The 24,664-nt window shown below is 35.9% G+C and overlaps 1 protein-coding gene across 1 annotated transcript in view; it reads left to right on the forward strand.

The window, feature by feature from the left end:
* LOC124352737 overlaps positions 1-24,650 on the forward strand; it is an 82,138-nt gene extending 57,488 nt beyond the window's left edge. The window contains exons 2-4 of the mRNA XM_046802376.1: positions 7,571-7,636; positions 20,492-20,550; positions 22,761-24,650. Of these exons, the coding sequence (XP_046658332.1) occupies positions 7,571-7,636; positions 20,492-20,550; positions 22,761-23,594 (959 nt within the window). The 3' untranslated portion in view covers positions 23,595-24,650. The remainder of the gene's footprint in view (positions 1-7,570; positions 7,637-20,491; positions 20,551-22,760) is intronic.
* Positions 24,651-24,664: the final 14 nt, after the last annotated feature.

A 24,664-nucleotide genomic window follows, 5' to 3' on the forward strand; every position in this document is an offset into this window, starting at 1 on the left:
GACACTATTTTCTTTCTTATTATTTCTTCCATAATAACCTACCAACCAATTTATAAGATTTACCAACTCATTCAAATTAGTTGTTCCAATCATGTTCCGTAAGTTTTAGATAATGTCTAATATGACCCCGGATGTTACCGCACGCTCTCTACTGGTGACCTGAGGTCAGTCTCACCACATTGTCCAGCGGTCAACCGGTGCCAAGGCTGAGTATTGCGAGACGACCGGAGACACCCACACAGAGAAAGTAACACTGATTTGCATAGAGTTTCTCCCGATGCGCGCGTGTGTGTGATTCATACTTGCACTTCCGCTCTCACTTTCAATACCGCCAATAAAAGTTTCCGTTTCCTCCCGCCAGGCGGCATTAACGTCGTTATCGTAATGCCACTGTTACGGTGGCCAGGACGTAACGACGTGATGGTCCGTGAAATGTTTAGGTCCTCCGGGCCGGATGGCGCTTTTGTTATATCTGTACACTTTTGTTAATGGTCCATTGTCTAGCGACGAGAAGGAAAGTACTCGATTGAATTTTGGTATGACGAATTATATTTATCGCCTTACAAACTCGTCAGTCCAGTGGCTTTTTCCTTTCAGTCCGAAGATCACAATAGTCGAAATTCCATGAGATTGAACTACCAATACAATTTATAAATTCTGAAGTTACGGTATTACCATTAACAACAAAACATAGTATACATCTCCTATACTACTAGTCTATAAATTACTGCCATAATACACATTTAATCTCCATACAATATTAGTCACACTAGAATTCTTTTAGCTATAAAATATTCTAAAACTGAAGCATCTACAGATCAAAGATCTGTGTTGTGTAGGTCTCATTTAAACCAGTTTTGACAGTTAAGATAGAAGTTCATTATTATTCTAGAAACATATTTTTCGTAATACTTTTACGAGTACTATACTGGGTGTAACGCAATCTTAAAGATTAATATGTTACTACACAACAAGTGTCGCGTCGCTTTGAACTCAAAAGCGGCAATTCTACTCGACTGACGTGAAGTTATGCTTGTTGATTTGAAATAACAAACGTTCAATTAGCCAATTCAACACGCACAGACCGTTTATAATCACGCCAACTCATTGGTTCTGATCAAAGCCGGCGTTCCTTTCCTCATTCATTCCAGAGTTCCTCTTCCTAGAACGACTCGTTAATCTGATTGTCTTCGAAGCGTGAGGCTGTTGCACTACGTCCCGTGCTTGGGCCTCACTTACGTAATTGCTCGGCGATTCCTCGTTATTACATCGATTTATGTAACACTTACTATAATCACTGCCAACTCCCTATTAAGACTCGCATTGACGGTTGTCAAAGTAGTAATTATTTTGTTGCGCGGTGTTTAGAAGTTAAGGAGTATAAATTCTGGGCCGTTATGAGCGATTATTTACTTTCTCCGACTCTTTCTTAGCCTCGGGACTCTGCGTGGTTGTGTTGTGCTGATGCGTCAGGTCTTCTGTCTGTTTTATTTTCTGCTATAAATACTTGATCTAACTTATTACAGAGTTGTAAATTCACTTTATTGATAGAAAATTCTAAGTGGGTCGATTAATAAATAAAAAAAGTCATGGAACTTTTAAAAAATTCAGACGTTTTATGATTAAAATGAAAGTACACAATTGCACAATCATCGTCATTAGATAGGAATCAGACTTGTAAAATCCCAGAATGTTAACTTTTGCTCACATGTAATAACAGTGGGCTTTAATTAATACACTTACAAGCAGGTGGCAATTATAGAAACATAGTAAAAAACCAATGAGTGTTTGAAATGTTCGGATTCCCAGAACTCTTTATCATAAAACCGTTGATTTAATGAGATAAATAAACAGAACTGAAACGAATAAATGACAACCAAAAATTATGTTAACAAATTAACATCATAAACAACAAGTTCCTTTTAAACAAAATTTGTTTTCAGTGTCAAAATTTACATATATTCTACAGTAAATATATTTACAGCTAATTAGAAATTTTTTGTTTAAGGTATTTATTTTTTTTAAATTATTTTTTTGTTATGTTAATAATTTATTGCTTTGATTTATGTTTGTTTCTTTGATTAATAAGTGTGTTTCTAAAGAAGGGGTTTGGGAACCGGAAAAATTTAAAGCATATATATATATATATATATATATATATATATATATATATATATATATATATATATATATATATATATAATTTTAACTGTGCCAAAACTAAGTGAAAATTTGAAGCAAAAGATTTATCTAAATATCTCGGCTAGGTGCATAGGTGCAGGGGCAAGTTAAGTACACTATTTCGTTCCAATATAGCGGTGGTTGAAAAACTTCTTATCACAACTCGTATTTTATTTCATGAGTTAGAAAGAAAGTAAAAGGTGTTTCGGAATGCTAATAAAGTTTCACCTTTTGTAGTGAACGTTTTTGTACTTCAAACGGTTTTTGAGTGATATGTAAATGCCATAAAGAAATAAATTATTCTCAGTTTTGTTTTACAAGATCTACCATACTTCTTCCGGCTGAGCTGGAAGGACTAATTTGTTATTTGATTGTATAAAATGGACAGTTTTATGTTGTGTTTAAGTAAGCCTCTAACGTAATACATATTCTCTTAATTTCTTAAGCTTAAGACCAGAATCGTGATCGTGTTCAAACTGCGTCGAAAAATCCCTAACAATTCAAATCTTGGAATACGATATTTTAACATATCCAGTTAACTAATGCTAGACCAAACGTTCCTGTTTGAACCGGAAAATCTTGATGATCGGTATACTTTGAATCACACTGTGTTTGTTGCGTGAATGAGGTCGGTTTCTAGTCGCGTCGTCAATGAGCTGTCCACACCGAACATCATGAGACTCACTACTAGCTTCACTAGCAATAGTATTAGTACGCCAGGAGCCATCGGGGTCCACAATTTTGTATGAGGCTCGTGCTGGCGCTGCTGCCAATGTTTGACAGTTGCTTTCACTGGGCCGTCTGACAACCTTGCGTCACTCCATCAGTCTTCGGCAACCACCAGAATAATCGCCTGGAATTGACTACTTGCCGGGCAGTTGTGAATCAATACACACACACACACGCTATGTTACACAATTCTTTGAATAGGTACCCACTTGGAAACTCCGGTGCTCAATTTATAGTAACGTTACTGATGGATTCGTAAATACATTTTGTTGTTGTCCTTACTGTTGCAATTAAGCATTACTGTATGCCAAAGTTTAAAGGAAAGCGGATTAAGAGAGAGGACTATAGCCTCTCTTCCCTCACACTACCCAACTCGATCGGGAGAACCAGATCGTCCAGGTTTTCTTGAAGTTCTCGACGCACAAATGTTCGGGTCAGCGATTCTCCTTTACACAGTCAAACCGGTCAGCCCTCTCTACACAAGGCTTTAACGGTAATCGTGATTTGCGCGTGTTCAACGCCGAGATGGTAAACCAGAGGGTCGGCCAACTGGGTCCGATGCGGACGACTGTCACCACACACTGTCAAACCCCAGCCCAATCCTATCTACCATCTGACGAATTGGATGAAACTACGAATTAATCGGATATTGTATTGGGGCTTAACAAATATATGAGGATGACATCAATATCGAGTAAAAATAATGAGTCATTTAATACTTATATAGGATACTTATATTGTATACTGTATAGTCCACTAATACAGTTTGTTGTGAGAGAGGATACAGTTAAAGTTGAACAATCCAGAGGTTACAACTAAGGAAACGATTCTTCATCCTATTTACCTTGACTTATCACAAGGTCATGTCTCTCATCCTCATGATGCAGACGACCGCGGTGCGGGAAAGGTCGTCCTATGTCACCAAGTCGCTCTGACACAGCTGTTACAGCCATTGTAGCGCACAAAGGGCAAGTGTCGTGTTTATGTTTATACTGGTTGCATCAGATTTCCGCACATGTGATCTGAGCCAAGTGGCCTTCACACGTGTTTAAGACTGGTCTCTAAATGGCAATAACGAGCTCTTGTCGGCATACTATATACATACCATTGAGGGCATAACTCCTTGAACGCACATAATTAGGGTTGATCGTCACGTGTTATATCACGTGTTCCTGACACTAGAATTGTCTTTAATTGGAATCGTGTCTCAGTCATTTGTCGACACCATTGGTGATTATCTTGGATAAAGAAATATGGAACATGAAATAACCACTTACCTTTCATGTGGATGCGCATCGGCGCAAGCGACGCATTCTTCCATTACAGGACACCCGTATATTCCACGTTTAAAAGTTCTTCCACATTTCCATTCAAGCAACTTTAAAATTAGACTAATTGTGTTAACAATAAGTTTTATTGTTTCCTATTATATATATTAAACACATAGATAACCGATGTGTAACGGGGAGTTATATAAGTATTTATTATGTATTTTTTTTTTTTATCCTTATAATGTTCAAATTAGACGAATTCGCAATTTAGCACCTACTATACCAAACGTAAGTAGCCATCCCTGATAGCTGAGTGGTAAGCGTCTCGGCTTGGCACCCGAGGGATCCGGGTTGAAATCCCGGCTTGACCACTATTTTTTTACGCTAACAAATAACCATCTTCAAAAATACTATACGAGACTAAAACTATCAACCATACAATCTAAATAATAAGAATAAAATGAAACCTATGTCGGATAAAATCCAATTTAAAGAATTATAATAACAGATTTTTGTATAGGCCAGAAACGGTTGACCAATATTTTATTAATTAGTTTAATCCTTCAAAAATAAGAAAAAAATGCATGTTTAAATTCTTTTTGTTTGCTTGTCTATTTGTTTGAGGTTAATTTGTAATTTCCAAACTATTTAAGTTAGAGTCACTGAAATTTTGAGGAATATCCTTAAATATAATTGTGCAAATAAGCAATAATTATTATGCCATTTAGAGTTTTAAAGTAGGTACAGTTTTTTACTTTCAATTTATAGCACGAAATTATATGAAAACTTAAGGTGTTTACTAATAAACATTAAACAGATAAAAGATGTGTAATGAAATCACAAAACCAAAGATGCTAAATTGTCTAAAGTCTGTGAATATTTGATTGAGATGTTTTTTTTACAAACAAAGGCTTTAAAAGTAATGCGTTCATAAAGTCTATGATTTCAGATTCGAGTTGTTTCTTTAAGATATTTATTGTTCACGATGTTGCTCATTTCCTACGCTAAGTTACATCATATTATTCCTGGTTCATTGATGTAAAACATAATAAATTGTTCTTTCCTAGATAAGTGCCCAGGAATAGTAGACATAGCGAGACCTGTAAACATAATAATATTGAATTGTTTACATCTCTGATGTAGAAACGATGATGTAGAAACTGATGTAGAAACTGATGTAGAAACAGAGTTGGTTTTGAGCTTCTTCTTCGCCAACTATTCTTGTTCTCTTGATGCGGACCTGATTCCAGATTCTAGAATCAAGTCTATGGCAGTGTTCCCACACGCTGCACTAAGCGGAAGTTGAAGCTAAACTCAACATTCCTGTACTATAGTAACGTACAATAGAGTTTACACCTAAAGTATGTCACCGTTACTTCCCGGTTCTTAAAACATCAAGCACGTTCGGTACAGTCTCTTGGTTGGTTTCCTAAACTAGCAATACCAGCTGGTATTTTGTACTTACACAACACGAGTAATGTTTTTACCTGGGCTGCGCGACAGGACAGGTTCAGTTTGTTAATTCCATAGACTTGTTGGAAATCAGCTGTTGTTTCCATAAAGCCTTTTTGGGCAATATGTGCTTTAAGGAAACAACATGAACAACCACTTACCGCACAGTCCTGCCTTCTTCTTCATAACTATCGATTAAAATTGGTATCAATCGGTTGAGATAAAAAGTTTTACCACTCCTTCAAAGACCCTTATTAATTTAGAATCAAGGAAAATGTCTCATTTCAAAGATATGAGTAATATGCATCCAAACAATTTTTACTTTTGTAATATGAATACTTTTTATTATTTAAGCAATTAAGTACCTACAAAAACGTTTAGGTTTTTGTCTGAGTAACCTATAGCCTATGAGCATACATGTTTGTTGCGTTTTATGCGTATTAACTTTATCGAAAAAAAAACTAGACACATCCAATAATTCAACGCAAAAACATAAAGGCATAAAAGTGTTTGAACTTTAACATTGTTCTTATGAGGCTTAAAGTCAAGATGTCCGCCAGTACAGTCGGCTCTTAAGGCGAGAATCTGAAAGTAAGATAGTCTTAAGTGTTAAGTAACACCCTACGTTCTGCATGTTAAATACAAAAATTCATGATTTAAATATGTTTTTTATTTTCTTGTAAACTAAAGTTAGGTTTTATAAAGTATATTTACATTATATTTATGCTTATTAGGTACATTAAAACAGGTACATGTTTTCTTAATAAAAAAATGCCTACTGATAAATACTGTTGTGCGAAAAGGTTTTTGTTATTTACTGTAGTTATAAAGTTGTTTAGCACTAAATTAATCTTCCAACATTTTATATTTGACCACTCTGCCTTTTAATCTTTCCTAAATTGGAATTAGACTCCTCTGAGAAATAGACTGATTCACGATGCACCATTTCAGGCCTTGCCTCAATTATTATTGTTACACTATAAGAAATATGCCATAATTCAGGTCTCGTGATGCAACAGTTCGAGGACTATTGTGTACTTTCCCTTGGCTATAAACTGCAGATAAACGCTGCCTCACAGCCAACCATCTGAACTGATATTACGAGGTTGTTATACTCTTCAAGGTGTTAAGTGGTCACCCATCAAGTGACGGTGACATAGCAGTAACACATAATGACCGACTATTCTGCCCGTCAAGGCCAAAATATATATTCATGATTTGTGAATCGTATTACTCCAGAGTCTGATGACAGGTTGCATTGTGTAGGCACAAATCCTGTTTTACTTCAAATCGATCGAGACTTTCTTCTAAGAAGGAAATCATTCGTCAGCCGCGCCAGTTTGCCAAGGAGGATGAAATAGGAGAATATCAAAAAGGTTTAAAATATAAAACGATAACTTATTCCACATGTCATATGTTTAGCTAAACGGGTTTTTAATCTACCGTTACACGCGTAAATAATGTTACTTAGCGTTAGCTATGAAGGTAAAGACTATTTGCCAGGTCTGACGCTGGTATGTATCCACGTAAAAGTAGGAAGTCAGTAGGATAACTAATTATGGGGCAATCTAAGAACTTATAGGCCTATATAAATAGCAATTTTTTAAGAGAAACAATTTTAGACTCATTCTGCCATGGGGTACTGGCCATTGCGTGGATTTTCAAATAAGATGATCAAGTAGAAAGTGAAAGTAGTTTTAGTTAGTGTTACTAAAAGGTTTCTCAGTAATAAGTTAGAGTAGGGAGTTAGTACACTTTTTAACACTTAAACCCTTGAAAGAATTTTAATATTATTGAAAAAGGTTTATTTGTGACTCTGAAAATCTATGTGATATTAGAGATAGTTTGATCCTAATGGAGGTATAATAGTAATTTATTGTCAACATTTGTTTTATATCACAACCTAATAAAATATATCTACTTCTGTTCTGTTGCAGATGACGTAGATGGCTCGAGATTACTGCAGACCCTGCTACCAGTCCAACAGCCTGTGGAGCAACGAGGTAAGTCCAACTCCAAACCTAACCTACTGTTACCAGTAACACAATGTGTAGCGATTCCTTGACCATCAGTATAATACACTCGTGTCCAATCGTCAATGCGTCGCGACTTGAATTGAAACTGAATTGCCTTTATCACATCAGTATTGTCCCTCGACAGTATCTCTATGTAGAACGTGGCCGCCAGTAGGCCTACTGTGCAATCAAGTTCACCTACTTTATTGTCACTCCTTTCTGCCTACACGTATGTTGCGTTTTTATCCTTGATTAAATTAATTACATGAATAATTCCAAAAGTAATTTATACTAATAATGTCCTTTATAGTTATTTTTGGAGTTCTATACTGTCAGATCCATATTACAGCGAGTAAAACATGCAATCTATCCAACACAAAATAACACCAACACGATAGAATTGGAGAGTAAAAATGAAAAGAATGTATTTCATTGAATAACAGAGAGCAAAGTAATTTATTCTAGATTTGGTCAACGTTTTACGTCAGTGCGTTCCATCTTCTACGCTCGCATCTATACGTTGTCTGTTTCTACAACCAAAATATTTATGTAGGTGCTTCGGAGAAATTTAGTCGTTCCTTAAGTTACAAAAGTCTACGCACTCACTAATGTTTCCGTGACAATTAATCGAATGCTACATACGAAACTTTTCAGTTATTAAAGATCGTTTACATATCTGGAATGTATTCATCTGTTGTTTATTATCCATGGAATGTTGTAATAAGACAAGTGAAATATGAAGTTTTATGGAATTCCGTAGAACGACGACAAACCATCAATAAATTCTGATGAGAATTTTAATTTTCCAAAACGCTAGACTAACTGTTGTATTAACAGACCAAGGTGGGAAGGTTGATTCTTTATGAGTGTTGAATTTAGCTCCAGTTCACCTTCCTATTTTGCAGCGTCTGGAATTTAACGTTATCATAGACGACGTGACTCCAGTTTCCAGGAGTAACAATCACACTAACTGTTATTTTAGGAATTGGTCAACTATCCAAGAACGAGATACGACTTACAAAGAAAAAATTAGAATATGAACATTTATTAAGAATAACTTACTTCTGTCTTGATATCTATAAAAATCTGTTAATATATTTTGATAAAATTTGTTATGTTTCCCCCTGAAACGACTCCTTATCAGAATGTGTTTATGCTGGTTATTCAAGGGAATATAATTATTTTTAACATTTAACTTTACATTACAAAAGTTAGGAGTATGTTTCACCACACGTCGCGTAAAAAGTCTCGCTAAGGCTGCATGGACAAACTTCGTCATTTCTTTCAATAGTTTAAAGGTTAAGTATTATTACCTTGTATGTTAAAATGTATGCGTGTTTGCTAACAAATATTTGCTCTGCAATTTTCTCGCTGCCACCATGATTATCCATGAGACCAAAGTAAAAATGTTTGATAACTCTGACAAATTCCATTGAGACAGGCAGAAATGGCAATTTTAAGCCATTAAATTAAGATGTGCCCTCATTTGTTCACATGATGAGGCAATAAGTATACCTCTTCATCTAGGCTACACTGGGTAAACAGGCTGTGCTCCTTTGTAGCGTAGGTGTCTCTAATGTCGGAACGATGCAAGGAGTTCGTTTTGAGCGACTTCTTGACCGTTGTCGATTTTTATGGATCTCATCACTAGACGTGGACTCAAGACTCTAGGAGTCATTCATACCACTGTCAGATTTCATACATTCCGCTGAGCATGGATGTGGGAGCTTAACCCAATATCCGTAGCTATGCGTAGTGAAGTGGAAAAATATTCTTATGGTGTTCAGTATTTACCAGGCAGCTGGTTGTAGATAAGCCTCGCAACAGTCCCATGACGTTTACATTCACCATGTGTCTTGGCTGAGTAGAGAACACTGACAATGACTTGCGACATGAAGGTGACGATATCGCTACACCCAGACAACAAGTAGAGTGCGCGTGCACGAGTCATGACACCGCTAAAGAGCGTGGCCTGCGTGCTCTACTGACCATGGGCAATCAAGACATCCATTAAAAACACATAATCCAAACAAACGAGGGAAAGCACGAGCGGGGTCGAGGTGTTCGTGCGTGGAGCGTGCAGAATGGCGGCGAGATGACGGAAAGGGCAGCAGACACTGTTATTGTGGTACGAAGTCAGTCGCCCAGTGAATTGCTTCGCTCTGGCTCTATCGAAGAGAACGTCAGCGCTCCCAACAACACTCGCATCTCTGTGAAGACCATCTAGTGTATTTGGGGTCGTCTTTGGAATATATTTCTCTATCATGCCACCACCGAAGTGACAAATAACTTTTAGATACCAAATTCACCTAGAGCGAATCCCAAATCAGCCTAAACAATGTTTACGATTTTAAAAACGATATTATTTATGAAAAATAGTTAGGACCACTTACACCGTTACACTTGTATAACTTTAAAACTAACTTTGTTTTTATCCAAAATAACTTTAAAGATTATACGGTATTCAAATAATTAGTTCCGAACTAAATGTTTAGTCTGGAAACAATAGTAACTCTTCTTATACAAAGAGTGTTAGTCTAGCCTTGTTTACTGTAGGGAAAAAAATATTTTCCTGTGTACTGATTACTTGATGAAACATCAACGGTCAGTTAAATATATTTTTCCATTTTGTAATAGATAGTAGCCTACATGTATGTTACAATGCATTTTCTCGAATGTAAGAAATCCCGAGTGTAGAAGAAAATACACTTTATCAGGTACTCAAATGTACACATTTCATGATGTTGTTGTATAAGATATTGGTAGTTTGTTTATTCACCTTACGTGATTCGGCGTATAATTATCAAAACAATCACTTAAATAATGTTACTAGTCTAATATGGTTTGTTTCGTTATCGTTAACAAGGCGTCGTCTAGACTTTGAGAATACATTTTTAAGTTTTGTTTTAAATTTATTATTATTTGAGTGGTAAAAATGCTAACAATGAACATGCTAACATTGTAGGAGATGAACGGACTCACGACGCAGCACCAGTTTTTGGCCTCACGTTTCTCTCACACCACTTACGGACTTCATTATATTCACTCCGATATACCCGGTGTAAGGCGTTACTGCCAAAATAAATCATGCAATACCTTTCAATGATAACTCTGATTAAACACTTTTTAGTAATCCATCTGTGTGAAAAAATTTCAGAGGAAGATCTCAACTGTATTTGTTTAGACACAGACCGTATTCAATATAACTTTGAAAAATGTGTTGACGCGGCAGCAGGGATGTGAAAACTACGACAGTCCTGACAAAAAAGGCCGTCTGAAGGTCTTGAATATTATACATCAAATAAACTATTTCTAAAATAATTATTTTCTCAAGATGGAATTTGGGGCATCGAGAGCCAAATGAGCGAAAAATGGTTGCTCCTAAGAATCATGGACTGTAAATATTTTATGTATTTATCTCTCGAGAACAAACTGGACCGTAGGCTTAAGCATGAAATTTCGTATGCGTTCAATGATGGTGCATGTCAATCCATGGGCACAATCATTTGAAATTTTAATAGACTGGTCGGAAATTTACGTTTTGTGGGTTCTTGAATACTCCGTACTACCGATTTATTTGTATATAGACAATATAGAGTGTATGCATCTGTTTCCACTGGATACCTGAAGAATGAATTATAACTATGGGCTTTAAATTGTGTATGTAACTTCATTTCCGTACAGGCAGCGACGTGTTTGATGACGGCTTAAGGTGAGCGATTGCATCTGTAGACTTTCAATTTGCATGAAACTGCAAAGCCACTAATTCGAAGATGGTGTTTGTCTATGCTCGGGATTTGGCTGAGCGTAATTAAAGCCTACCTATTCAGTAGGCTGGCAAAAGTTCTGTTCTGTCTGCCGGAGGGTGGTAAAAGTTCTTTTTGTCGGATTGTCCGCCCGCAAGACATCTCGAGACTGAAATATGCTATAGACTTGAAATTGCTTTATGCAACATCGACGAAGCCTGTTATGCGACATGTGGTCTAGCGTACTTCTACCTTAAATATCTTGGGGAATAGGGGAAATTTCATTGAGAGTCAGCAAATGGCTGTATATTTTTCAGAGAAATCACACCACTTTATTATCTCTCACCATACTGAACTTATTTGTAGTACACTTTTTATGTAAACATAGGACAAATGCTTGAGCTGCTAGTACATTTTTGTGATAGGATTATATATTCATAAACATACAGTATTACTCATAACAAAAACTTAACTGAGTGCAACGACCATATCGAGTACAGGTAACAAAACTATAATGACAACAGCAAATGCAGAAACGAGGGGCTAGGCTAATTAAGTGAAAGGTTTTATGTAGAACAGCTGCAAACATGGGCACTCAAAGTACGAGTAATTTGACATCAGACATTCACCATTCTGGACCATCGATGCTCTTAGGCAATGATGACTTGTAGTCGTTCTCCCTTTCTCTCCCGCTACTGCCGGTTTGCAATAGGAGCTTTTTGTTATTCAAAATAGCTTTTACTATTCATCTCTGAGTCCAGGATAGTAGCTGTAAAAATGCAAGATCTTCAACTTTTTTACCAAGTTGAAGTCTGGCACCCACTCTCACCCCCAGACAGCTGTTACTAATACACAATAGCGTGAGCCAGAGACGGCGGAGACCCGGTGGCTGCATGGTCTACAGTTTCATACATAGAGACAACATGACGTGATGTCTCGAACAAAACTCCTCTCTTAACTAAGATTCCTTCCTTAAGACTGTAGGAGCATATTTGGAGACATTTACATTTTTTTTTTTTATATATATATATATATATATATATATATATATATATATATATATATATATATATATAGATACTTATGGTATGGTAATTAGTATTCGGTTGCGTTCACTTTTTCAATTTTAGTCACACATCCCCTTGAGGTAAACATTATTTATTGTTCTAAGAGCAATTAGAGTAAACCGATTATTACAAATTATTAATATAGAACGTTACAATGAAACAATCATAAATAAACACATTCGATTTTTCATTCGTAGCTGAATTAAACACCCACTTTCGGTATAAGTGGGATGATATCCATTAGACAAATTAGCCTACCTCAGTCACGAAGACAAATTCCCGCAATCTCTGTCTTTAAGTATTATAATTTTGCGTATTATAACAGTTCTTAACAGAATACTTTCTTATAATTATTAATATTAATATATTGATATACAAAATATACAGCAAATTATAAAAGTAATTCAGTTCTTATATTTTAGATTTGATAATAAAACCAGATGCGAAGTTGTACGAGCGCAACCCTTCTGTTGAAGCAGTGTTTATTGTATTAACTATTGCTTCGGTTTAAAGCTAACTATTTTGTGATCTTTTTAGGCCGGTTCATGATCAAGTTTCGTGGCAGCAACATTTCCTTCTCTTAAATAAGTATAAAACACATGTCATCCAATGACGTGATGATTCACTGAGGTATAATCCGTACGCTGTACGAAATGTACATCCTTATCTTCAGTAGTTTCAGAAGTTATCTTAAAGAAATAAGACTCTGAAATTTAAAAAATAAACCAACCACAAAAGAATGGACCACCTTTATAGATGTTCACGTCTTTCAACCATCAACCTTAAAGATTTTCGGCCCATCACCATACACCACTAAATGAACCATTAATATTCGTTCGTCATCCAGTTATATTGCCAGCTGCAATACTGTAACATAAAAACAGAACAAACCTTATCCATCTTGTAAGCAATAGTTACGTTTTCACACTATTACTATTTCTCGGTAATTTAATACAATTAAATAGTGAGTCAATTTCTTTTAGTCTTTGGTCGCTTATATTTAATGATATTTGTGATTATTGCATTTCTAATTTTAAATGTATATTTATGTGTCCGTAATAAATTGTAAGAATTGTTCACATGCGTGGAAGTAATCTGTTTTTAGAAGGTTTACTGAATTATATAGAATTCCAAAATTTGTTTTCCTTAATTTATCATACTTATCGTTGATTTTATCCGATACATTTATTAAATATTCATCAATTAATTCCTCGACAGTACTTCTATATGTTGTACAATTACGATTGTCGTCATGTCGCATTGCAAAAATATTAACAAACCCATCAAGATAATAAGAGTAACACCATAATTATTATAGCATTTATTCAGAATATTCAGTCCTATCCAGTCCAATTCCTCTCTTCTCTGTTTCATGGCACAGAATCTAAAAATAATTCCACATTATTTTTGAAGGGTATATTTAACTTTTACTCACATATTTAACTACTAAATTGTCACATGTTCTTCAAGCCTTGTTAAAATTTAATTGACAGATATCGAAGCTGTGTCTGTGGGAAATACTGGCAAAGACATGTACATTTTTGTATGTTTACATACAGAAAACTGTGATAAGTCTTTCAAAATTTCTCGTATCTCAGAGATTTGCAATGCAGTGTATTTTATTGTCTACCGTAATAAAGATATGTAAGTTTAAACTGTTGTAGGAATTTAGGTGGTATTCTTGGTTGTGCTTTCTTTGCAAGAACACGACTCTTGGTAAACTAAATTTAGTTATTTGTGTTGTTCCCTTGTTAATTAACTTTAACCGCCTGTATAGATTTCTTATTCAAGGAAAAGTCTATATCTGTACAAAGTAAGATTTATAAAAAAGGTACTTGCATGAAATCACAATGTCGGCAAGTGTTTTAATGTCGGCCATTTAAAATTTTACTTAATAAAATAAATATATTACCAACAAGCACATTCCTACAAAAAACTATAAATAACTATTACAATATAATTTGCTTCAAAGCGCTATTCATAGAATTAATGTGTTGTCATTCAATTCTTTATTGTCTTTCAATCTCAGTGACGGCACAGATCGCGGATCAATCACCTCTAATTCACCGTAAACAATGTTGCATCACACATCAGCTTCGGCAGGCTCTGAATGTAGACGTGTGTCCATAGAGTAGTGGAGTGAGTGGTCAATACAGGACGGGTATTGTGGTCAGAACCTCTTTGTACCTCACCTGATATAATCCTCTTCTCTACAACACAGAACACACTCACTCGTCCGACTGCATAATCCTCGTCCGGTTACAACAGGCCTGACCGACCGCACGAAACTGCGGGGAAAGTCCCGCGGGACGACATGTGGCTATCGTCTCCACTTCACTGTTCCTTGCTAGCCAATCGGTCTCTAGGGTCTGTTTGAAATCGGGGAACCAATAATTAGAAACCAAAACCAAAGCCTTAATTTATTGGCTGAGCGTTAGCGAAGCCTATTTCTCGGGCTAGAACATTTTATTTCTGTACATCTGTCTGTTCCCACGATATCTCGAAAACGAACTGATATTTTGACTTACAATTTTGCACGAAGCTAATTTTCTATGTAGGCAATATCGAGTTTGTTGATGGTGTATGCACTTCATAAGGTTTGGCTGAGCATTAGTGAACATTTTAACATTTGTCTTATTGATAACAACGAGAAATTCGCAGAGTAACTAAATTTGTAAAAAAACTGAGTACAACCGTATTGCATTTGAACATGTGACATAGTAACGCATTTAGTATAGCTAGCTATAAGCTTGAAATTTTCTCGCGGCCTTAGCGAAACCTCTTACACAGCGTGTGGTTTGTATGTTTACACGAGAATATTCAGTATACGCTCATTCAAACTTCGCGGCTCAATGATTTTTGTACCACTTTTTATAATTTCATGTTCCATATTATATCCAATAGCGGTATGTGTATTGTTAGTACGATGGTAGTATGCCTAATATGCCGTATGCCTAAGAAACGAATTTAGACATTCTCGAATCTACTGAGATAATATGAATTAATTTGATTTACCTTGGAAATCACTTGGAAACCCTACTCAACCCAGACTCAAATCTTGGATATGCCACTGATCAGGTGGTACTGGAGAAATTGATCATCAAAATACTTGAGAATCATAATTATCTATGTTTTATAAAGATTGCAACCCGTTTATGTATTACAATATTAAAGATATAATATAAATATTTCATGAACTACGGCCTAGCTAGTGCAATATTACGAGTGTATATCAATCATAGTGTATAAAATACCCTGCAATGCTCCATAAGAATATTTACGATTTTTTGCCAGTAACATAACAACTAAACTATTGTAAAACGTCATAACTACGTTTTAAGTATATTAATAAATTTGTGGGAAAATCCTAAGATTCAGTGGAAGAATTCAAATTACAGTACATTCTTAAGGGACATGTCATTATGTTCATAAGGAGTCTAAGGCTAATACTGGGTGGCGCAAAAAGGATGGTCGGATTTTAAATAACTATAACTCCATCAGTTTTACAAATTAATTTTATTCAATTACGTAACTAAATGCTCCCAGGCACCCAATTACAAGAAATAACCTCCAAAATTCATGTACGGAAAATAACTTCCGGAAGATGGTGTCGTTCCTCGGTGATGCATTCCACAAGTCTTTCCTTGAAATTTTCCATCACTTTCATTACAGTTTCTTCTTGAATTGCCATAATTTCCACTCTGATTGCCTCCTTCAGATCAATTAAGTTTCGGGGCTTGTTTACGTAGACTTTTGACTTTAGGTATCCCCAAAGAAAAAAAATCACAGGCTGAGAGGTCAGGTGATCTAGCGGGCCAGTGGACATCTCCAAAACGCGAGATGATGTGGTGGGGGAACATCCGCCTTAAGACACACATGGAGTCATTGGCTGTGTGGGCCGTGGCCCCGTCCTGTTGAAACCAAATTCGATCTCGATTTACACGTAACTCTCGCAGTTTCGGCCCCAAAAAGCTACGTAGCATGTTAACGTAACGTTCCGAGTGCACAGTGACTGTAGCGTTGTTCTCCTCAAAAAATTAAGGACCAACAATCCCCAATTTTGACATTCGACACCAGACTGTTACTTTAGCACTATGAAGAGGCTTTTGGTGCAATTCTCTGGGATTAGTTGCTGACCAATACCTACAGTGTTGTTTGTTGACATAGCCGTCTAAATGGAAATGGGCTTTATCTGACATTAAAAGCACAACATCATTATTAGAGTACAAAATGTCCAACATTGTTTCACAAAATCGTCTTCGGTGCTCAAAATCACGATCATAGAGCTTTTGCGTGATCATAATTTTGTATGGATGAAACTGTAACTCACGGCTTAAAATGCGCTGCAACGAAAGACGGCTGAGGCCTAAAGTTTGAGCACGACGCCTGGTGGAACGACGCGGACTGTGAAACACTGACGCTCTAACATTCTCAATGTTCTGTGGAGTAACTGCCGTACGTGGACGCCCAGTAGATTTACCACTCATGACAGACCCTGTTGTCCGTAATGCAGCCACCCAACGTGATATGGATCTGCGATCTGGAATGGGTTCATCACGCGCTACACACACCAAAACGTTGTCGAAACAATCGTTGCAGAGTAATAAAAGATTCATTATTTCTGAAAAACTGTTCCACAGCAAAAACACGATGCTCGACCGTCCACTACGCCATCTCGTGGCAAACTGGGTGTAATGGCCGACTTGCAGACGGCCGGCAGTGGTCCACCCTCCTCACCTTCCACTGGTACTACGCAGTTCAAATCCGACCATCCTTTTTGCGCCACCCAGTATGATACAATTATAATATTTCGCTCTATTAATATGATGGTGAAAGTAAAGATCTGCATTTTTGAACATCGAGGAGGGCTGGAGAAAAGGCCAACAAGAGAAAGTTCCGGGACGTTTGGGGAATAATGGTTTTGTCTGAGAGATTAACTGCTTTTCAGTAATTAGATTGGGAGATTTTAGTCTTTAATGATCGGGATAATAAGACACGTATGTGTGATAATTTCTGGAGATAGAGAACAGCGGGAAAGGGCGAAACAAATCTGGGTTATTCTATCAGTGAATTTTACAAATTTCGTCTCATAAACATAAATGAATAAATAATAAAATGACATGTAATAGTAAAGTTTGCTTGGTAAAACTTTTAATAAAGAATATATTTTGTATAGAATCGAAGTAACAATTCCTTCATTTTTAAATGGAAGAGTACGCACCCTGGAAGCCCTAACAGTGAACAGTTTTATAAGTCTTCTAAAACGCTAAGATAACCGGCCAGGACTTCTTGATGAACAATTCTTATCCAAATGTCCAAAAATGACAAAACAATTCTTAACTAACACAGAAAAGGCAAAAAGCAAGGGTTCCGCAAGGGCGTTCCCTTAGTAGCAAAATTACTACGTTTCCATTACGAATTTATTCGTTTCTACATAAACAATCTGTCCTTTTTCTGTTCTGTTTAGCAAGAGAAGTTATGCAGCGTAACAGTTAATCGGACAGCGAGCACATTTGTCATGTTCTGCTCAGTCGTGTAAATCAGTGCGACACTAATCTAATAAAGAAGTGTGTTAATCCTGGATGATTGATCACCTGGTTGCTCGTATCGTCCTACGCGCACAAGCGCTCCGCCCCGCCCACCGTGTGTCGGCACGAGTGCTGCTAAAGGCATGTAATTTTGGTTATTCAAATGGTAATGATGTCTGGGTACCTTGTCATGCGAGGATATCCACAATAGAGGGTTAAGTGTCTTTTTACGTAATATTACACTTATTATCTGTACGCAATAGAGAAGTAGAATCTAAACCACATTTACTTGTCTATTGCAAAACAGTTAAATATTTTAAAACGGTCGTATCGAGAAATTTCAGGCTTCGCTTGACACCTGTGGATAGAGAAACACCGATATTTTTGCGTATCGATTAACGTTGAAGCAAAATAGATGTCAGATATTCGATAATCAACCTACCGCGTGGCGTCGTAAACTATATGACCACCATCTGTCAGTGTCAAGTTGGACTGACCGGTAGAAAGTGGTCGTGCTTTCTCCCATCTCGTGCATTGCCACGGCCGCCTGCCTTATTATCGGGTCAGCCTTGTGTGTATAGGTTACTCAACCAATCAATTTTAAAAAGGGGTTTAATAAAATAGTGTGAAATGAAATATAGGTACAGAGTGCTGAAAATTGACGGAACTGTTACTTTACGGTAAACTTTTATTGGCGTTTAACTAGTAGGCTACGAGTTAAAGTCTGTAGTATTTGTTTACATTGTCTGTAAAATAAACAAAACAGGTATAAAGGGGCACAGGTTATTAGTAAGTTCAGAAATTAAACTGATTTTATTCAGGATGAACCGTTATATCCATAATACTAACTCCTGTTTTGTTTAACTTATGCAGAGAGAACCATACGTTGGACTTTCCGGCCCCCACCCAATCACCAATCTCTTGGACTTTGGTGGTTCTTCTTCTACTTCTATGGGGCTGCCTACTACCATGCACTTAAGCCATGGAACTCAAGTTCCACAAACCGCCGAAAAAACCTATCAGGTCCTCCTGGGGAAATTCGCCACCCTTGTCCAAACTACCAAAGATGGCATACCGCTCTCTTGCTATTGAAGGACAATCAAAGAGCAAGTGTTCGGCAGTTTCATCCTGCTCATCACACATTCTAAGGAGTGGATCCTCCTGAAGGATACCGACTCTGAGAAGCCTCAAAGGGTCCTAGTTACGGGTATTGTTGGTCTCTTCATCGTGTTTGACAATTATAGGCCTACGTCACAGCTACCATAGAGTTTGTGACCATTAAATGTGTCTGTAGAAATTTTGATTCATATGAAAAGCGTTCAATCTCAGACACATGGCAACCAGCCCAGTACTGGATATCTTTCTTGTTCGACTTGGGCTACAGTGGGTTGGGAGTCAATTGATTCGAACTCTTAACAAACTTAACAAAATCGAATATGGGATTTCAAGGAAAGAAGCAGTGACGGTAATGGAATATTTATCTGGGGAATGTATGGAAATGACATGCACAGCACAACCTCAATACAGGGGGAATGGTACACTGCATTGGGTTATTTTTTGGAAACTGTTAGTATTCAAGTTTGAATTTTTCTATCTTATTTACACAGGCGCTCACCTTGCAGCAAAGATTCAGACTCTTTCTAATTATAAAAGTGCTCCATCCCACCTTTTCTCCCTTAGATATTTCTACAACTAGCCGTTCTCTACCGTCTCTAGTATGGGAATTCTGACCTCAAGCAATTCGCTTTTACACAGACTAAAACACTAATTAATAAACCCACTAATTAATAAACCGTCTCGAGATTTTTGTCACTGCTTAATTTTGGGAAATGATGTGTGGTGATGACTCACCCAAAGATTTTAACTCAGTAAGATTTTATGGTTAATGAAAAGGTATTCTGTATGCGTTCTTTGGCGACTTTTCTTCAATATTAACTCATGCACTTGTGCAAGTAAGCTCACTATAAAAAGATTCTGCAAACAGTTCTAATTAACAATTTCCATCGATTTTCAATAAAAAGTTACAATTGTTGGATTTAAAAAAAATTTATAATTTAATTATAATCCAAAGGATAAATACAAAGCTCTATCATGTTACCAAAGCCTATAACTCAGAGAGATATCTCGAGAATGAATTCAGCTATAAACTCGAAAAATTGTATATTTTACTTATACCTATTATGGGTTTTGGCAAAATTTCTCTTTTGCCTGTCTGTCTGTTTCCGCTGGGTATTGACCTATGGACTAGAAGTTTTACAAGTAATCATCTCTACTTAGGCAACGTCATGTTTGATGATAGGCATGTGGCTGAGACGTTACATAGCCTATCGCAAGATGTCTCAAGAACGAATTCATATGTGGATTTAAAATTTTGTACGAAATTTCATTTTTAATAGACAAGAATTATCCGAATAATTGAAAAATATTCGGTTGTATTATTGGTTATTCATGAAAAGTAACCCTACTCATAACACATGATATATAGTATATTTTATGTTTCAGGAAGTGTACATCCTGGCGTGACCTTAGCCATCACCAGGAGTCAGCCCTTCTCCCCTGAGGTATTCTATTTCACAATACCCTCTTTACTTTAACTGCTTCATTCAGTGAATGGTAGATCTTACAATCCCTACTAATAATGAAGACAGCGCAAGGTTTAGGCAATTTTATGCATTCCAATTGGTTCGTCTAATCCTCCACTATATATGTTGCTAGAACATAGATGTTTCAAATATTATTTCCAATTCAATTTTCTGTATCCACTTGTGCGTCAACAACAACTGTACACTTCATTCCTAAACATCACTGGTTTTTAGGCAAGTCACCCACCTAAATTGAAAAGCAACCAGGAAGATTTTAAAGTTAAGTTTAGCCAGTACAACAATGCCCAAAGTATTGCAAGATTGAAACCGTATTGCTTTTTTATTTATATCCAGAATGGTGTTCATTGACATGATCTCTTGTAGAACTTAATATTGTCCGGCTTTCACCAGATTTCAGATGCTTCACTAAGCGGAAGGTGAAAACGAGATGAACTCTACATTCGAATTCTAAAAAATGTTGAAAGTTTAAAAATAATCTTTCCAAATAACGTTAAAAATAAGCATTACTCTCGAATTAAAAAGTATCAACCCAAGTTTGAACTTAAAATTCAGCTGTTTAATTCTTTGTTAAAAGATATAATTCAAATTATTTCCAAGAATAAGTTTTTGTGTTGTTAAGAACAAAAAAAGGTACCGATTCGAATTACGTGTATATATATTGGATATTTTCATATCACTTAAAACCCAAAGTTATGTTCTGGGTACCTCCAAAACATTCTCTTTAGTTGTAAATACCTTATCTTTAGCTTTTTTAATACAGTAGGGAAAGGTCTTTAATCTGACAAATTCAGGGTCCAAGAAGCACCAGACCAGGTTTTTTTAGTCTTTTTTAAAGAAATCATAAAAATGTCAGAAGTTGAAACATAGTAGTTGTCTGCTCTTTTTAAACCTTTATTCTATTATTACCTCTTATTATTACCAAAATCAGCAGCTTAAAAGATTGTCCTACTTAAATCTTTGGTGCAGACCTCCACATATGTTAGTATCCTTCCTGCTTTGTATCTCAATGTTTTTTATTATTTTTAGTTTCCTATTGCTACTTGATTTTTTATTAAAACATTTTAGATCCTATTATTAAAATAAATTTTATAGAAATTCTTAAAATGACTTTTATTGTTAATCTTATAGCAAATTGTTAAATAGTTAGTGTATTTATATACAAAGAGTATTACAAAGCAATTTACATTAATACCCACTGAAATAGATTTGCAGAGACTGCTCATAGGTTTGGAAAAGACTTCCCACGAAAACCAAACTACATACACTTATTACAAAAAGCAAGTGTGGTTAATTTGCCTTAAGTGTTTTTTGTTGTATCCAGAAATTGGTGTTTCTTTGTGTTGATAAAAATGAAATGAAGTAGATTCATTTTGCACCGATGCTAACAAATTATAAGTTTTAGAGCAATAATACATGTTTTCTATCTACAAATATTTTTCAGGCTAGATTATAAATATATTTGTCATTATTTTATTATGGCCTTTTCCAGGAATGTTACTTTGTACGACTTGCATTATACAACATTATTTTTAAGGAAACAAGATTGCTCCTAATTGAAAGACAAGATGGAAGGGTACAACCCACATCCTCTAGTTCGCATCTTCTAACCGCTTCATCAACTGTTCATCAAAGGTCCAGCACGTCCTTGCAGAGATTTAGGTCTTACATTCTTTAGGAGGCTATGTGGTATAAATTTTAAGACTCAAAAAGTGGTAACTTTTCCTACAATGCTCAAGATTTTCGGAAAAAAGAAGAAAAACTAAAATGCAATTTATTATTTTATAATATATTTATTTTTGCAGGTCTGTTACATTCATTATTTTATACCTACAAATATGGCTAAAATTAAAAACTTTAATAAAAATACCAATAAACTATATTACTTTTAAAACCAACTTTAAAAATTAATTTCCAGTAACAATGAGAAACATTTTGATGAATAAATCAACAAAAGATACAACAATTATACTTCATCAATTGATTGATACAGTATAATTAAATTGAATATATGTTCTATTCTTCAGTTTCTTTACTCTCAAATTTATTTGCATAAATTAGCAGCATTCATGTTTTTAATAAAAGACAGCTACTTGAGAAGCATTCACTTGGTTTAGACATTTTGAAGCTTTAATCTATCATAGTACACTACAATCAATTGTGTGTTCCAGACTCCCTACACACCAGAGGATGAGCTGCAGGGTGATGACACGGATGTCAGGCACAGGAGAGCTGCCAACACCACAGTGCCAACAGATTCCGTGGCCGAAGCCTCGGAGATGGTTGAATCTGAGGGAGAGCAGGTGGCAGACAGTCAGCACTTTTTCCCATCTTTTTCACCGATCTTTCCTCCATTAGGGCACTCAAGACCTCCATTTTACCAAGAACCTGTATATAATCCTCGGCCTGCCTACAAACCACACGACTCTTTCGGCTTTGGCTCGGGAACATTCAGGGATTACTCGTTTGCCCACGCCCCTGCTGAGAGTGAACGCAGCTCAAACGTCTTAGGTTCTGGAAACTTTGGGGTCCTCCGAGGTGGTACTTACTATCCTGGAGAGAACGATGAACTGTTGAATGATGACATCTACAACAACTACTATCATGGGAACAATGGCCACGGGAGACCCTCCTACTACCCCGCCAATCCCCTCCCGACCTTCAGACAAGGAGGTGACTTCTTTGCAAACTTCAAGGACTTTGCCGACATCAGCACTCCAACGAAGTCATCCTACTCCGAGTTCTATGTTGTTTACGTCAACCCCAACTCGACGTCCGGTAGTGAGTTACAGCCTGTGGTAAGGCCTGGTGATTCTGCACCGAAGAATATCTTCGAACAATTACAGTACCTCGATGCTGCCACCGAACCACAGACAAAACTGTCAAAGGCGAAACTCAAACTAGAAAAGTATAAAACGCATCATCAGACCAAAGAGAACACCAAGAAACAAAAAGGCCTCACCTCACCAAAGGAGCTTTATGAGCCTTTATTAGCATTGAGTTGAGCGAAGAAGAATCAGAACAACTGCTCTGCGATTCAATCATGTCCAGTTAAGTGTCTTACTGCTGGGTGCGTTTAGTTGCTAACTTTGCTATGATTAAATTGTACCTGCTCCTTTTACTGTATGTGATTTTTTATACGGATATAAAAATAAGGACAAGAAAGCAGACTAAACAATAATAACAATCTTAAGATGGACAAGATTTTTTTTAATACAAAGAAAGAGCAAATAAATTCAAGAAAACAACACTATCACTACATTTTGCAAGAACATCTATCAGGTTAAAACAATCAGCTAAAAATGTGAAAATATAAGATATTTTTCTCATATGATAATTGTTATTATGAAGATAAAGATGACAATGAACTTTTCAAACTGCTTGTTAAAAAGTGCTAAAAATTTGTTTTTTCAAAAAAAACTTTAAAAATTCTTCAATTAAAAAAATATGTTATACAAAAGAACACCCACTTGGTAAATTATAAAATAATGGAAAAGTGAAATTATGTATCGCTTATTGAAACTAAAAAAAGTATCAAACGTATGCGGACAAAAATAAAATACCACAAGGAAATTGTGTTAGTTCTTAGTTGACATCTTGTACATACAACTGCTTCGTGAATGGACACATGTGCTACAATGAACTGAGTTTCTTCCAAATATGTTAAAAAATATATTTAGTTATTTTAAAATATTATTAGAAATGTATTATAAACTTTTCAAACTTGTTAATATTCACTGTAATGGGAAATTTTTTGAATTCATTAAAAAATTACCTTTAATAATAAAAACATGATTGAAAGCTCATAATTAATTTATAAATAATATATAACATAGCTATACAAAGTACGAGTTACAAAGTACAAAGCTTGTACATAAATTTATTTCAATAACATGGTCAAAACCGATTTTTTTCAAATTATACACTAGTTGTGTTCTTGAAGAAATGATATGTTACCTTGTATTCAAAAATATTCTACATTTTATTTAAATTGCATTGTGCTAATAAGAAAGATGTGTGTTATACTGTTAATATGTAAATAAAATAAAAATTGTTACACAGCTCTTGTACTTCT

This window comes from Homalodisca vitripennis, chromosome 1 (genome assembly GCF_021130785.1).
Source record: "Homalodisca vitripennis isolate AUS2020 chromosome 1, UT_GWSS_2.1, whole genome shotgun sequence".
In the NCBI taxonomy this organism is placed as follows: Eukaryota; Metazoa; Arthropoda; class Insecta; order Hemiptera; family Cicadellidae; genus Homalodisca; species Homalodisca vitripennis.